Source organism: Cariama cristata, unplaced genomic scaffold (assembly GCF_000690535.1).
Source record: "Cariama cristata isolate BGI_N322 unplaced genomic scaffold, ASM69053v1 scaffold19113, whole genome shotgun sequence".
NCBI classification, from domain to species: domain Eukaryota; kingdom Metazoa; phylum Chordata; class Aves; order Cariamiformes; family Cariamidae; genus Cariama; species Cariama cristata.
Window position 1 is genome coordinate 5,708 of NW_009610351.1, and position 14,260 is coordinate 19,967.

The window sequence follows — 14,260 nt, forward strand, 5'->3', positions numbered from 1 at the left end:
GCCAGCGACCTGCTGGATAAACACCACGCTGTTAGATGAGAAAAGTCTCCTGCTCAATGTAAGACCAAGTTTCCAAGCAGAACCTACTCCTATTTGCTCTGTGACTGTATCCGACTGAGGCCTCCTGTCTGCACAAAAGGCCATCCCTGATCAAGGCTTTCAGAAAAACTGCTGCATCACTTCAGAACAAGAGAGGTAAATCCAAGACAAACATGTGGAGCAAGGGCAGGACCAAGGTTGGACAGTTTATGTGAGCAAAGCAGGCGTCTCTCTTCCAAACTCAAACACATTCCCAAGCCCTCCTTCCAAGGCTCCCTTTCCTCCAGGCTGAACCACTGTATGCTCAAGTGCCCTGACCTGTCAAGCACAAAGACACCAGCTCCCACAGGGAGAAACGCAGAGGTCCACGACAGGGACCAAACCTTGGACCTCCCTCTGTCCTCAGGCCCTGCTGGAATGATGAATCCTATTGCCTTGCACTCACCTGCATTTGCAGGAGGCTTAGATCCCAGCTGGTCAGAAGAGGGAATCCTCCGCTTTGCCCTGGTGCTAGCTGCGTGGCACCTAAAGAGCTCAGCAGGGTCAAGTGGCTCAGAATAACACTACAGTCACAGACAGATGGGAGACACTATCAAACCAAGATTATAAAAGGAGAACAGACAGCGCAAAAACTTGCTGCAGCTGTCATGGAAACATCTTTTTTTATTTAATCGACGCCCCAGGAATCCCCAAACCCATCACAACCTCCCCCACCCCCAACATCCAACAGGATTTCACAAGTCCCCTGTTGCCTCCAATGTTTAAGCTCCCCTCCCCCTTGAGGGTCCAAGTTCCTGCTGGAAAGCTCCAGTCAGTGGGTATCATCTGTGAGATGGCTCCAGGGGGCCATGGCTGGGTCCCAGCGGTGTCCAGCTGGGTCTGAGAGGAGGGGGAGGAGGACTTCGTTCTTTACTCAATCAGTTTCTTAGCCTTGAAGAAGCGACGCAGGTAGAAAACCTGCCAAGTGGCCAGTCCGATGAGGCAGCACATGGAGAAAATGCTGAAGTACAGAACCCGTGTGTTCGTTGACTCTGAAACAGACAAGAAACCATTGCATGGGAGTCTGACATCACAGGATGCACTTCAAGAGGCCAAATTTCCCAGGACTTTCTCTTCCCACCCCTGCAAAACTTCAAAGGCAAGATATCATACAGCATGAAGGCCAGGGCACCCAAGCATCAGCAGCACTTGAGAATAAAAGCAGAGGGAACAAGGAGAAGGATAATGAGAAGGAACAAGGTGAAACCGTGGTTAGTGGGCAACATTAAGTGACACACTGTAATTCACATTAGGAATGGAGACAGAAATAAATTTCTAGAGATGGGACACACAAGACTCAGTGACTGCTTCAGAAGGAGAGAAGTATCAGCAGGTTTCCCCTTCTAGAAAGAGAACAGGCAGAGACCACTGCAATTGCTTGACCTCCAAATGCTGTCCTAATAACACACTCAGCAGAAGTAAGAGGTCTTAGAGCTCCATCCCTCTGAACGAGCACAGTCTCTTACCATTCGTGTCCCTCATCTCCTCTTCTCGTTTCTTCATATAGGCAAAGTCGTTAACGATGGACTCTGAAAGATCTTCCAGGCGCCTCAATTCTACTTCCAGCGGCTTCAACTTCTCCACTTTAGCAATCTAGAAAACAGAAGAGTCAGGCAATCACTGAGCCAAAACTGAAAGCTCCCACATGGCTTTTTAGTGCCAGTTTGAACCACTCCTCCTCACATACTACAGATCTGGGACATCCTTCCCCCAGGGAAACACCTCTACAATCCAGAAACTACAACTGCATAAAAAAACCTATCACTTCTCCCACCTGTTCTCTGAAACACACTTTCCTACTACCCCTCCTACACAACGGAGGAGCACAGTACGCATGCAAGCACATTTCTTCCTTATGCAGCCTAATGTTAGCTTATTCACAGTTGGCTTCTGAGGAGTGGGTAGAAGAGCTTGCCACATGACTAAACCTCCAGGGAACAGAAGTAACAGACTGAGATACAGGTGACTAACTTACATACGCATACGATATGTTCTACGGACACACAGGGTATTAGCACCAAGGCTCACTCTGCTACCTGTTGCCACACACCCCAGAAAGCCCGGGCAGCCCGATTCGCAGCAGTACTGGTTTGATTACACCCACAGGAGCTCAGGGCTTTTATCACTTAGACTGATAACCTCAAGGACAACATAGGCACTTAGTAGGGACCACGCAGCTACAAAGTGCTCCATCTGCCTCCGGCCACCAGGTGACGCTGCTGGAACACGCAGGGGACAGGCTCCCCTTGAGCCAATGTGAAAGAGAAAGAAAAAACACACTTCCCTCATAAAAACTGGTTTTATGGGACGTCATTTTTGTGCAGAAGCTGCAACCCACAGTCCTACAAATCACAGACTTGCATCCAAAAAGAAAAATCCACAGGAAATTCAATTAGAGAGCACAGTCCACAACAGCAACTAATTAAAGTTGAATGTATAATAAACATGTGTCCCTGCCCCAGTCCTGGCTGTAACCTGACTACACATTCTGTGAAATCTGTGACACAAGGACATCACTCAAAGGAAGGTAACTGCAATTCCTGCCACTGCTACAGTGTAGGGTTTGGGTAACTCCAGTTCTTACCTAGAATTTGTCACTATTACCAAAAAGTGACAGGCCCCCACCATGAAGGCCAGATGCCAATGTCCCTGAGTAATGCAGCAGAAAAAAGACGCACTACAGCAAGCTACAGAAAACACATGGAGCACCTGCAGCTCTCCACCAGTCTCACTGTCACACATGGTTACTCAGACATAAGCCGCAGCTCGGCATCCCTCAGTGGTCCAGGTGCCGACAGGCAGGCAACAGGGTACCCAGGCTGCAGGCATCCCTGAAACACCGCTTCCAGAGGCAGCTGCCTGGGTGTCAGAGCCCATCTGAGGAGATGCTCATGATCAGGCCAGTACTAGCTAATCAGCCATTTCACTGAAGGGTCTTCATGTGACACATGTATCCTTGCAAGCAGCAGGCCATCAAGCAGTCATCTGAGGATTTTTATGCTGAGGCAAGCTCAGCATAAACAGCTCAGCACAGCAGTGTCAATTCAGAGTGCTTTTGCGAGAGGAGTAGGAAACAGGAGGTTTGCTTGCTAGCCAATAGGTTGTACTGACCGAACCTTGAGGCCTGGACACACATCTGCCAGCAGAGCTTTGCTGAAAAACTAGCACCAGTGTAAGCATGCCTCTGGCCCAGACTGAGCTGACACAGCTAGAGCAGCAGGTCTGTAAGACACATGAGGTTTCAGGCAGCTCTGCTGACAAGGTAACCCTGCCTTGACCGGTTCCATTATCTTCCCGGAGGGCACTCTTCCTCATTCACAGAAGGCTGCAAAGGTTTCACTGGAAAAAAACAAGGCTTGTCCGCTCCCTCCTGCATCCCTTCAGCTGCTCTTAATAGGTGCAGCTAGAAACATCTGATAGCTACTTTTAGTCCTGCACATACTCCGAGATGCACATCCTGGAAACTCTTTCATCTCTAGTGAAGCCAATATGCACAGCTGTTCCACAGGATTTTGTAAAAAGCCCACCAAGCATCTGTGATGGTGGAACATCATCATCCTAGAAGGAACATCTGGACCACCAGAACAACTCAGACAACAACTCCACTGAACTTCTCAGGCACCACTCAAAGATTTGTCAACTGTCTTCCTAGCATAGAAAGAGACACACTATAGCCAAGAATTGACAAGGAGTAGCTGATCTGGAAAGGAACCTAGATCACCAGGCCTTCTTGGGGCCCTCTGAAAAGTCTTTTCACTTTTCCCTACCTTCATTTCTACTTACTGAATGGAGAAAGTTATTCCTTCCTACCCCAGAGAACTAAGGTATGACACTGTCATGCAGTTAGGTTTTCTAACCCAGCTCACTCTTCCAGTTGCTCTGCTCCAAGAATGCCTGGATCTATAAAAGTTTACAAAGCCAGACTTCAACATCACCACTCCTCCCACGCACAAGCAGGACAGTATCAGTGACTCTCGTTCAACTCCCTGCATCAAGTCTCCTTGCAGCAATTCAATAAAAAGAACAGGAAGGGAAGACAGGTCACTGGTACCTTACAGGAGATAAGCATCACAAGCAAAAGGCTCAAAAAGGCAGCAATTCCAAGAGAGAAACCTGAACAACAGTCCTCCCCTCTGAGGCCTTACAGCAATCTGTCAAGTCAAAACCCACAAATACTACAGCAACCCAGGGAGAGAGAAGATGAAAAAAAAGAAGACATGCTGCAAAGCAGTGTGGCTAAACATCCATAGCAGCTGTACAAACAGTAAACCAGTTTGAGTCCTTTGCAGACATGCTGCTTGACAAGACTCAACACAGTCTGCCGCTCTGAGAGGTCCTCACAAGCCAAGGATGCTTGCCAGTGCTGCCAAGATCTGCGTTTGGTGTAAGGTGGGACTGCAAGTCCAAATTCTTTTCCCACGTTTGTCCATGGACCTTTTCCATTGACCTAACTACACTGATGAGCATAACGGATACTTACTTTTATTCCATGACAGTTCTATCAGTACAACCAGTGAGTATGTAGATACACAGGCATAAGAGAATCTTTCTCCATAGGGACAATGCTTCTAGGTAGCACTACAGTAATGTAACTCAGAGTATGCTGTGGGGTTGTATTTAAAGAGATTCTATAAATGTAGTCACTATAATCCTCAGAGTTACGCTTTCAGGGGTCATTCCATAAGATTTTAACATCTTACTATCCTTCAGTAGCTGGCTGCCAGACAGCTGGCCCAGTGATTGCTCTGCTCTTCCCTGACGCCAAGCACTTTCTTACTCTCCACGTAGGATGTGCTCTAGATGGACTTAAGCCACGCAGGACCAGCTAGCCCAAAGCTCAAAAGGATGTAAAAACTCCAGCATGCCCATCTCAGAAATTTGTTGTTTTCTAACTGGCACCATACATAGCCTCCTGTGCTACCCCCTCTCGTCCCTAAGGCATCTCCCATGCTGTTGTGCACAGTGGACACAGCAAACATTTGCAGGAACCTTTCTTTGCCAACAACTCTCATTTTCTCAGGCACAAGCTCTGTGCTGGGGGCTGACTGACCCCAAATTCTAGTGACCCAAAAGCATACTAGCAGCCACCAAAATTCAGCACGCAAAGCAGCCACAAAGCAACTGCTATTCCACACAGCTGGCTCTTGGGTCCAAGAAAGCTATGTCCTCCTAAGATGGAAATATTTAGGCTTTATGCCTATTTGCAATGTCACACCTTCAAACCAAACGCCCATTTCACACCAGCTGCTACTCTGCCAAACACCTTTACGTTGATACACTGCCAGTTCTTAGAAATGCACAAGTGCCATTTCAGGGCTGTTGAGCCAGTACATCTTACAGTCAGGAAGGTAAGAACAGTAACAACGCAACTTGACCTTTAGGAGGATCTGATATTAACCTAAAATGCCCTCCACTGCTGGGGCTGGGGAAACTTCACATCTCAGTCTCTTGTTGCCTTCAATGCCTATGCCCAGAAGCTGGGTCACGCTGTCCTAGCAAAGAAATTCACAGATCAGGCTCTAGTTCCCAGAGTACGGAATTAATTTTAGTTGATGTTTGGTTTTAGGTTTGTTTTGTTGGTTTTTTTTTTTTCTGCCCTAACACACAAAGCTTCACTGGAATTATAGGTTGCAGACAGGCTTTCATCACCACTGGGAAAACAGCTTCCCATCATGAGCCCCAGACCTACAAATGGCATCACGCGAATGCTGGGAAAGGGGAGCCTGCAGAGCAGGCAGCCAGGGGACATACCTCCTCGTAGTTCTTTGCTTCAACTCCATGCTTCATATCCAGAATCACGAGCTGGTCCGGCATCCTCCCTGTTCCTGGAAGCATAATGAAAGGATCCATTGTGCGAAACATTCAGCCTGCCAGGAAATCACCAGCTCTCCCCACCACTAAGGAAGAACTCACAACATCCCTCCCCTCCCTCCATGTCTGCAGCTAACTGCGGAGGCAGCACAGTCCAGCCTAAAAATACAGAGACTTCACAATAAATTCTGGCTGAAGGAGAGCCTCCCAAAGATAATGAGAACAAGCTGTAACTAAAAGCGTTAAGTGTGTGTAGGATGCAAATCACTGTAAAAACTGCAGAGGATTACAAGATGAATACCAGCTGCTATGAGACAGCCTGGTGAAAGTCAAGTCACCAGAGGAACAAATATTCAACTGGGAAACCCACGTTCATCCTAGCAGGAAGTGCACCAGCAACTTGTCAAGGTTACCAGGGTTGTAAATGATTTTACATTCAAAGGAGCAGAAGGTCAGCTGCTCCAATTGAGGAATACAGCATATGGAGAGTACTGACCCTTGCATGCTGCAGTATCTGCAGAAACGAAGGCAATCCCTTTACCAACATACCTTTCCAGGGAAAGAACAGCTCAGATGTCCGAGACCCACACTGCTAATGCAAACTCCAAGATGGCAGAAAGCTTCTGAAGCCAGGAAAATGCCACTTCAAAGAACTGCCAGCTGGAGCCGCACAAACAGCAAGTAGGATAAGGCTGCATTCAACAGCACAGTAGGTACCTTCTAGGGTTGTAGCCCCCAAGCTAGACACACCTATGGCTAATAGTGTCTTTTAACTGTTACAAACTGTCATATCTGAGAACATCCACAAGAGGAAAAAAAAATTATATAGAATAGGCATACAAGATACCCTAAAGAATGCAGCACATCCTGACCTGAGTATCATATTCCACTATACCACCCACCAAAGAAATGTCTGCACATAACACATTCCCAAATCCCAGCACTTTGGGGCATACAGTTGTACTCAGCTGGCTGCCAGCAAAACACAAGGTCTGAATTCACTTATACTATGAATTTCAGAGTCTTTATCCAGGAGCATGTCCAATACTCACACTTTGTCTTAGGAGACTGCCAGGTGGACATTCCCGCAGCCCACAAATTCAACATACAGGTTACACTGGGTCACACCAGTCAGAGCTAGGAAGATACTCCAGATCTTCAGTACAACATCCCCAAATTTTCTCTCTACCCACTGAACAGCTCTTCAACATCAGAGTAGAACCACCTCCACTTCCTACTGCTAGCAGGAATAACCTACTGACAAGATGGTCCATATCAACTACAAACTGTTCCTTAAATTTCCTGAGGAATACAGGAGCTCAAAATTCAAACCCAGCTATGTAAGAGCCCAATGGATAAATTAGGATTAGGATGGAATTTTTTGGTTTTCTTCTAAAAGACCGGTTACTGTAAAAACAAACTCAAATCCCAGCACTGCTCTTTAACAGACAGGCCATATACAACCACCCAGTGCTCCTTTCTCCAACCACAAGTTTTGACCGCTTATGCCATACATATACCAGCATGCCTGGAGACTGGCAGGTAGGACAGCCAACAATAGCTGCATAAGAAAATTCAAAGCACACAGTTCAGTGAAAGGTTTTTCTTAATGTTGTCTAAATTACAGCAACGTGGGTGGACAGCTGGAGCTTCCAGGAAGAGATGAGAAAGATGAAAAGGCCAGTGAAAAGGAGACCAGAACTGGAAGGATTCATATGTCAGGCTGGAAGGGAGAGCTGCCAAGAGCCAGTAAGAAAGTAGAAAACTTAAGAGCTGCTGATGCAAAGGGATGGAAAGCAGACATTCTGCAAGAGGTTAAGTTGTCAGGGACTGGCCTGGAAAAACTCAAGCTGCTCTTCTACAATTTTACTGAGCCCAAGGCACCAGACAGCAAACTTCACACTCACCAGATCCTCAGTAACGCCCTGCTCCTCCTGCAGCCAGGGCTCACCAGAGCAGACTGGATCAGCAACAAAGAGAAAAACAGTTAAGTCCCAGAGATCTTGAACTAAACTGATACCTACATTGCCCAGGAGGTCTTCAAGAGGTCATCTCACATGAGCACAGAACTGTTTCCTGGGAGACTAGGGGAGCTCCTAATTTGCAAGGTCAGTGGAAAAACACGATGGTTGAACTGGATGTAAAAAAAATTTTCCGCAGGAATCCCAGAAAAAATGAGCCATAACACTCCTAAGAAAGTTTGGGAAGAGAAGGATTATAGAAGGAGCAAAGAGGTAAAGATTAGCACACAGGAAGAGCCCTACAGAGGAGCATGTACTGCAGGCCAGGCTGTTCTTCTCAGAGATTAGTATACATCCTGAGAGTAAGTGCCTGGGAACAGAACACTGGTCAGGAAGACAGGACCCTTCCACCCTGCAAGGGGAGAAAAAAAACAGTCTGTCATGCAAACACCCATAGCTCCAAGAAGCACCCTAAGAACTCCTCCACTCTTGATAAGGTGGACTTTCTAAATAGGATCTGCTTCTCACTTCCTCTTCCTCATTTCTGTGGTTAAGGATTGAGAAATCCCAGTTGTTTAGACCCTTCAGGTCCCAACGGCTCTGGGCTTCCTCTACCAACAGTTTTTCTCTTCCAGTACTCCACCAACATCCTCCTTGGCTGCCACACTACAAGTCCTGACCACTTACTTGATGAGACTGTGGAAAAAAAGAAAAACAAAAAAACCAACCCTTTAAAGAGAAACACAAGGATAAAACAGCACTCGGTCAGTTCCCCCATTCCCATGCTGACCTTATAGAGGAAACAAGGCACCTCCTTATGATGTAGTTACTTCTTCCACAATAACTTAACCAAGTCCTGCAGACGATCAAGCCTCGCAGTGCCACCTCCCTTACTTTAATACCTCCTTGATTACCAGCACAGGCATGGGAAACCTGGAGATACTCATCATGCACCATCTCTCTTTAGCAAGGAATCTGAGGTGTCTGGGTCCAAAACGAAAATGGCAGCTTGGAGGCCTGCAAAGACAAAGCCTCCAGAAGAGGATCCAGCTGCTCAATGGAATAGCTCTAGACTTTGGCACCTCAATGCCCCACTGGTCACCAGGTAGAAACTACACTTTGAAATATTTTATCCTCATCAATACTGAAAGCTTTAAAACAAACTTGCAACAATACAAGGGAGCCAGGGAATAAACATTTGCTACAATCAAAAGCACTATAAGGGGCTCAGCCTAGGCAAGAAACCTGTGGTCACAAGCACTGAAATAAGAGTCTAGACACAACTAAAGAAAGAAGCCTTTCCCACTTCAGTGTGTGATCACATGGAAGCTATGAAAGGATCTGTGGGACTGTCTGGAGACCTCCCAAATACCCAGGTGTTGGACAGTAAATAGTGTGAGTGACTCCCAGATGAGTCACTAGTGCCTGCATGTCTCAATGCATCAAGGAGCATTTGGAAGCCCTACCTTTGAGTGAAATAAAAGTAAAATCCTGAGCATTTGGGGTCACTGTCTTATCTGTAAAATACTATAGAAGAGGTGTTACAGCAAGATCCCTCCCAATCCCAGCAAAGAAGATAGTCTTCTCTTTCTGGAAAGTTCTCTTCAACTTGCAAACTATCTGCATCTGATACATGGAGCAGAAGAGCAAAATAGAGGGTGCCTTTCAACAGATATGAGGGATGCTGCTAGTGACTGCTCTGTGAAATACTCTGGGATCTTTTAGGATAAGACCTAAGAAGAACCAGGTCCAGGGAGCAGAAGTCTGACAGTGACTGTGAAAAGAGCTTGCATGTGCTCACACCACCACAAATGAGACCAGAGCCCACGTGTTGGCTGTTTTCAGGACATTTGTCCTGAAGCTGAGCCCAGCCACTCACAGCAGCACATGCGTCACACTCACAGGAAACGAGGCCTGCAGCACAAATGCAAGGCTGACGTGCTGCTCATTTCCCCTTCCCTTTATTGACCACTTAGAGAGCAGTTGCGGGTGCAAACCAAGGCCATGTTCTCTATACACACAAATCCCACAAGCCCAGAAAACAGTTGCTAACCTAACGCAAGATTGCTGCAAAGCACACCTCGTGGAGAGATCACGTTCCACCAAATGGGGAAAGATGGTCAGCTGGGGAGAAGGACAGGGTCCTGGAGATGATAGCATCATGCTCTGTCCTGGCTTGATCACAAGATAGGAGAAGCATGAAAAGGGCGAAAGAGGTGTGGTTTGCTCCCCGGTACTGCCACTTATTGCAACTGTGGTGACCTCTGTTCCCCTTTCAGAGGAAACCCAAGCGCTCTACACGACAGCCACAGAGGATTACTTAACTTCAAATGCAATACCGATAGCAGATATTCTGCAGTCAGACTGCCTAAAACCTCCTGAAGATCAGCTTTAAAAGTCAAACAGTGCTCTGCAGATCACTTTACCCATACCCCTAATCCACATATCTACATTAACTTGTTCAGAAGCTAGAAGCAGCCAACAGACCTTTCACTTCACTTACCCACAGGAAGCTTGCTTTCAAAGCAGGCCTCAAACATATCATAGTCTTCAGTGGTGAAGGCAAACTTGCCCTTAGTGGCATCCTCCTTGGCATACAAGATGTGCCCAGCGGAGTCAGTTATCTGTAAAAGAGACAGGGTCAGGAACACAGTGCTTCGCTGCCACCGACTCATGCTGCCTGTGCTATGCAGGAAGAGTTCTCGTAGCATGCCCGTTGGAGCTGCTTCATTCTCCTTTCAACAGTTTCCCTCTTTCCTCACAAGTATATCAACTCCTCTTCTTCCTCATCCCCACTCCAGGAGCTGACAAAGTCACAAGTCCCTCTAAGGTAATTCTTGACTCTTGGATTAAACAAAAAAGAACCCCACCAAAAACCAATCAACCAACCAACCAACAAACCCCAAAACCACACCAATTCCTCTTCCTCCTATAACCTCTGAATATAGACTACATTTAGGAGCTCAGCTGAACCAAACTGTTATTCATTGCCTTCTTTTTGCAAGCAAAATTCACAAGTTCCCATAGCAACAGAGATATGGAGAAGCCTTACAGGACAAAAAAAGGCTCACTCCTCAAAAGAAGAAACTGAGAAGGGCACACCTATTCCTCTAGAAATGAACCATCAGTGTGGCCCTGAGTTATACAAGGTCTGGGTGCCAAGATCCATAAAACTGGCCACTTCAGAGGACAATTCAGACTACACAGACAGAATAATGACTGCTTTGCGCTAGGTCTATGAAATTACTAAGAATAGGCAAAAACTGTAGAAAGTCTACAAAAACGCTCCAACAAAGAGAAAAAAAAAAGGACACACATGTCATGATGCAGACTTGAGAATCATTGTGCTCAATTAAAGGCTTCATCCAGTTGAAATACTCTGACCATGGACAGGGGTGAAAAAAACAAAGGCGTTACAACACTGCATGAAAATCAACAGCGTGTGCTCCACTGGAACGCTTCCCAGTTTTTCTCAACTCTATCCTTCAACAGGTATGTCTGCAAAAGCATGGGTGCTAAAGTTACTCGGGGTCTTTGAAAGTCTTAGAGACAAACAGAGTAAAAAGCTTGGGAATAATTGTAAAGGTATGTTAGACAGAAGTACACAAAACAATTTGTGGTATGGAGAAGTTTAGTCAGATATTCTCCTTTACTCCATCTTACAACAGAAAAGCAGCCTCGTTCCCCTGTACAAATGCCATATAAAAGGACTATGTACGCAAAATTATTCTAAGGAAACACTCTCCTTTATTCTAATTAGAACACCTAATTAACTCCCCACCACAGGATACCCCTGGTGCCGGCAGCCTGCTGGACTCAGAACAGGTGCAGACCTTCACAGGGATAATGAGACTTGCTGCATTAGGCAGGAAAAATAATAAACTATATAAATCCTCATGCCTCAGGTTATAAACCATAGCAGGCAAGACTTTAGGAACAAGCTTCCTCTACATACAGATTATCCCGTAATTGTCTGTTAAGGGATTTGCTGTAGCTGTCCCTGCACCATATGGTATTTGCCAGTGTCCGAGAACAACGAGTAGCACCGTTCTCCTCCCGCACTGCAGTTCCTGCTCAGAGCTCTACCTGTATTCAAGCGGTGAGCAGAAGAAAGCACGCCTGCGCAGCTGGGTTGCCATCTCCCTGTCACAAGCCACCAACACAAGCCACCTCCTGTCTGGAAGTCACCAGACTATCAGAAGCACCCAGCTCAAGTCAGCAAGCCCTGTTTGGAGTGCTGGACTGTCCACATCTGACCACGCAGACATGGTGTAAAAGCATGTGTTTTGGCCACCATACTGTGCCCACTATTCAATGGAGCAGTCCTGATTAACCAAGATGCTAGCTTCATCAGGGTGACATCATGTAATCTGCACACTGGGTTCTCCATCCCAAGAAGTGGTGACAAGAACACAGTAAAGAAAGCTCTCAAATGTCCCTATTATTTTAAGCGCTATTCCCTTAGGGTTTTGTAGACACTGGAGCTAATCTTTAGCTAGAGGATATTATGCAGCTCGATCCATTTTTGCTCTTTGCAGCTCCAGCAATAGCCTGCTCATGAACAGGAATCTGGACAATAAAAGCCCTGCTATCTGCTTTCATCAAAACTGAATAGCATTACCCAAATCAGCCAAATACTCTGCCCATTCAGCCGGCCTTGCGGGGGCAGGAGAAGCTGCTAATAGCTCAGCCAGAACGCTTGTGGGGGAGTTGACCTGAAAGGGATTTTTCATGCTATTGTAACGTTATTTACGGTAACGCAATCCCCGACAGACAAGGCATTGTTCACCCTTGACAAACAGCCCGCCAGTTCCCCAAACCCTCAGCCTCGACAATGGGGCAGAGGCACGTGGCCAGGCCCAAGCGAGACCTCAGCCACCCCGACGCCGTCCCTCGGCAGCCAGCTGGCACAGCCCGCGGATTCCTCCAAAACAGAGCGTGCCACTGTTAGTGCTGGGGTATCACACACACACACAAAACTTCGCTCACCAGCAGGAACCGAACTGAGCCAGGCCAGAATGAACTACCAACCTGCTACATTTGGTGGCCCGATCCAGGGGACCAAAGCAGACCATCCAATGCAGAAGGAGAGAGGCCACCTGCAGACATCATGTCCTGAACTAACCTTTCCCACACAGACACAAAGAGAAAGTACACACCCAGCAGAGGGGTTACAGCACTTACAATAGCCCCAGCACGCTGGGAGACCACAGCATACCTCAACAATAAGAAGGAAAGCAAGAATTGCATAAATTACTATTTCTCCTTTGTAGCTTTTCAAACTAGTACAGGACTTTTTTTTTTTTTTTTTATCAGTTTTATTTTGCAGTTAGAATAAAACAGAACTTCCATGAGCAGTTCTACCTGGATACCAGCTTCAGCGGCAAAGCCAGATTAAGACCCAAGCGTAGGATTCATTGCTCTACCACCTCCATAGACAAGTCCTCTGTCATTAAAGTGAGTTTTGGAAGAGACTGTGGGGTCAGTTGACCTAAGAGCAGGCAACCAGAGGACCAGGAGGCTTGATCACCAAGCGGTAAGCTACAGATGGGAATATGGCATTTGATCTGAAATACCTGCACCTTACCAGGCAAATACTGCAGCAACATTTTAAAGCATTAAAGCTGCTTGGCTCTGCCTATACACAGAGAAGTTTCTTCTTACAATGACTTAAGAACAGCAGAACAAGATTTTTAGAAAAGCAAGACTCAAGAAACAGCCTTCTCTAGCCATTAGCAAGCACAACTGCCAATAACGCAAGGCCTTCAGGTGTCTGTAGGCAGATGCTGGAAGGGCAACTTGATTTCAGGAGATCTCAAATACTCACTCAATAACACTGAGTTCAGAGAGACTCCTGAGCAGACCATTCTGTCTCTGTGTGTTTGCATGCTTACTTTTGAAGGCTTTGGAAGGTTAGACAGAAATAAAAACAAAACAGAGAGAATGCTGTTATGAAACGATGATGTAGCCACAGACCTTACTCAGGTAGGTGGGAAATTTGAAGAAAGCCTAGGGAAGGCAGACTGTGGACAGAATTAAAGTGAAGATGTTTTAACAGCTGCTTGTCACATAGGTGTATCAGTCATATATACTCTCCTGACCCTTCCTCTATACTCCCTAAAGATCCTTTAGGATCATTTTCTTCCCTGTAGCAAACACCTGCCTCCTTAAAATCCATGCGACGTCCCTCATAAAAATCCAGGCGAGCCATGACACGGCAAAAGAGGAATAGCCACTTTGTGTACCAAAACCTGGTTTGTAAGCCCGCACCTTGCCGTCGTGCCAGGCCGTATGCACGCGGGGAGGGAGCTCTTGGAAAGCCACGTCACCATAATTCTTTCTTCCTCACACGGTGTCAGCAGCCTTAGGACAGCCTTATCGCAGCGGCCCGTCCCACCAGCTGCCGTATA

At 46.6% G+C, this 14,260-nt stretch overlaps 1 protein-coding gene across 1 annotated transcript; it reads right to left on the reverse strand.

Moving 5' to 3' along the window:
* Positions 1-229: 229 nt before the first annotated feature.
* On the reverse strand, positions 230-10,474 carry TMED10 (transmembrane emp24-like trafficking protein 10 (yeast); the record flags this gene model as incomplete). The annotated part of the gene is made up of 4 exons (XM_009697865.1): positions 230-1,070; positions 1,545-1,671; positions 5,830-5,903; positions 10,354-10,474. Coding segments are annotated over 4 exons (444 nt in total), but the record flags the coding sequence as incomplete, so codon positions are not given.
* Positions 10,475-14,260: the final 3,786 nt, after the last annotated feature.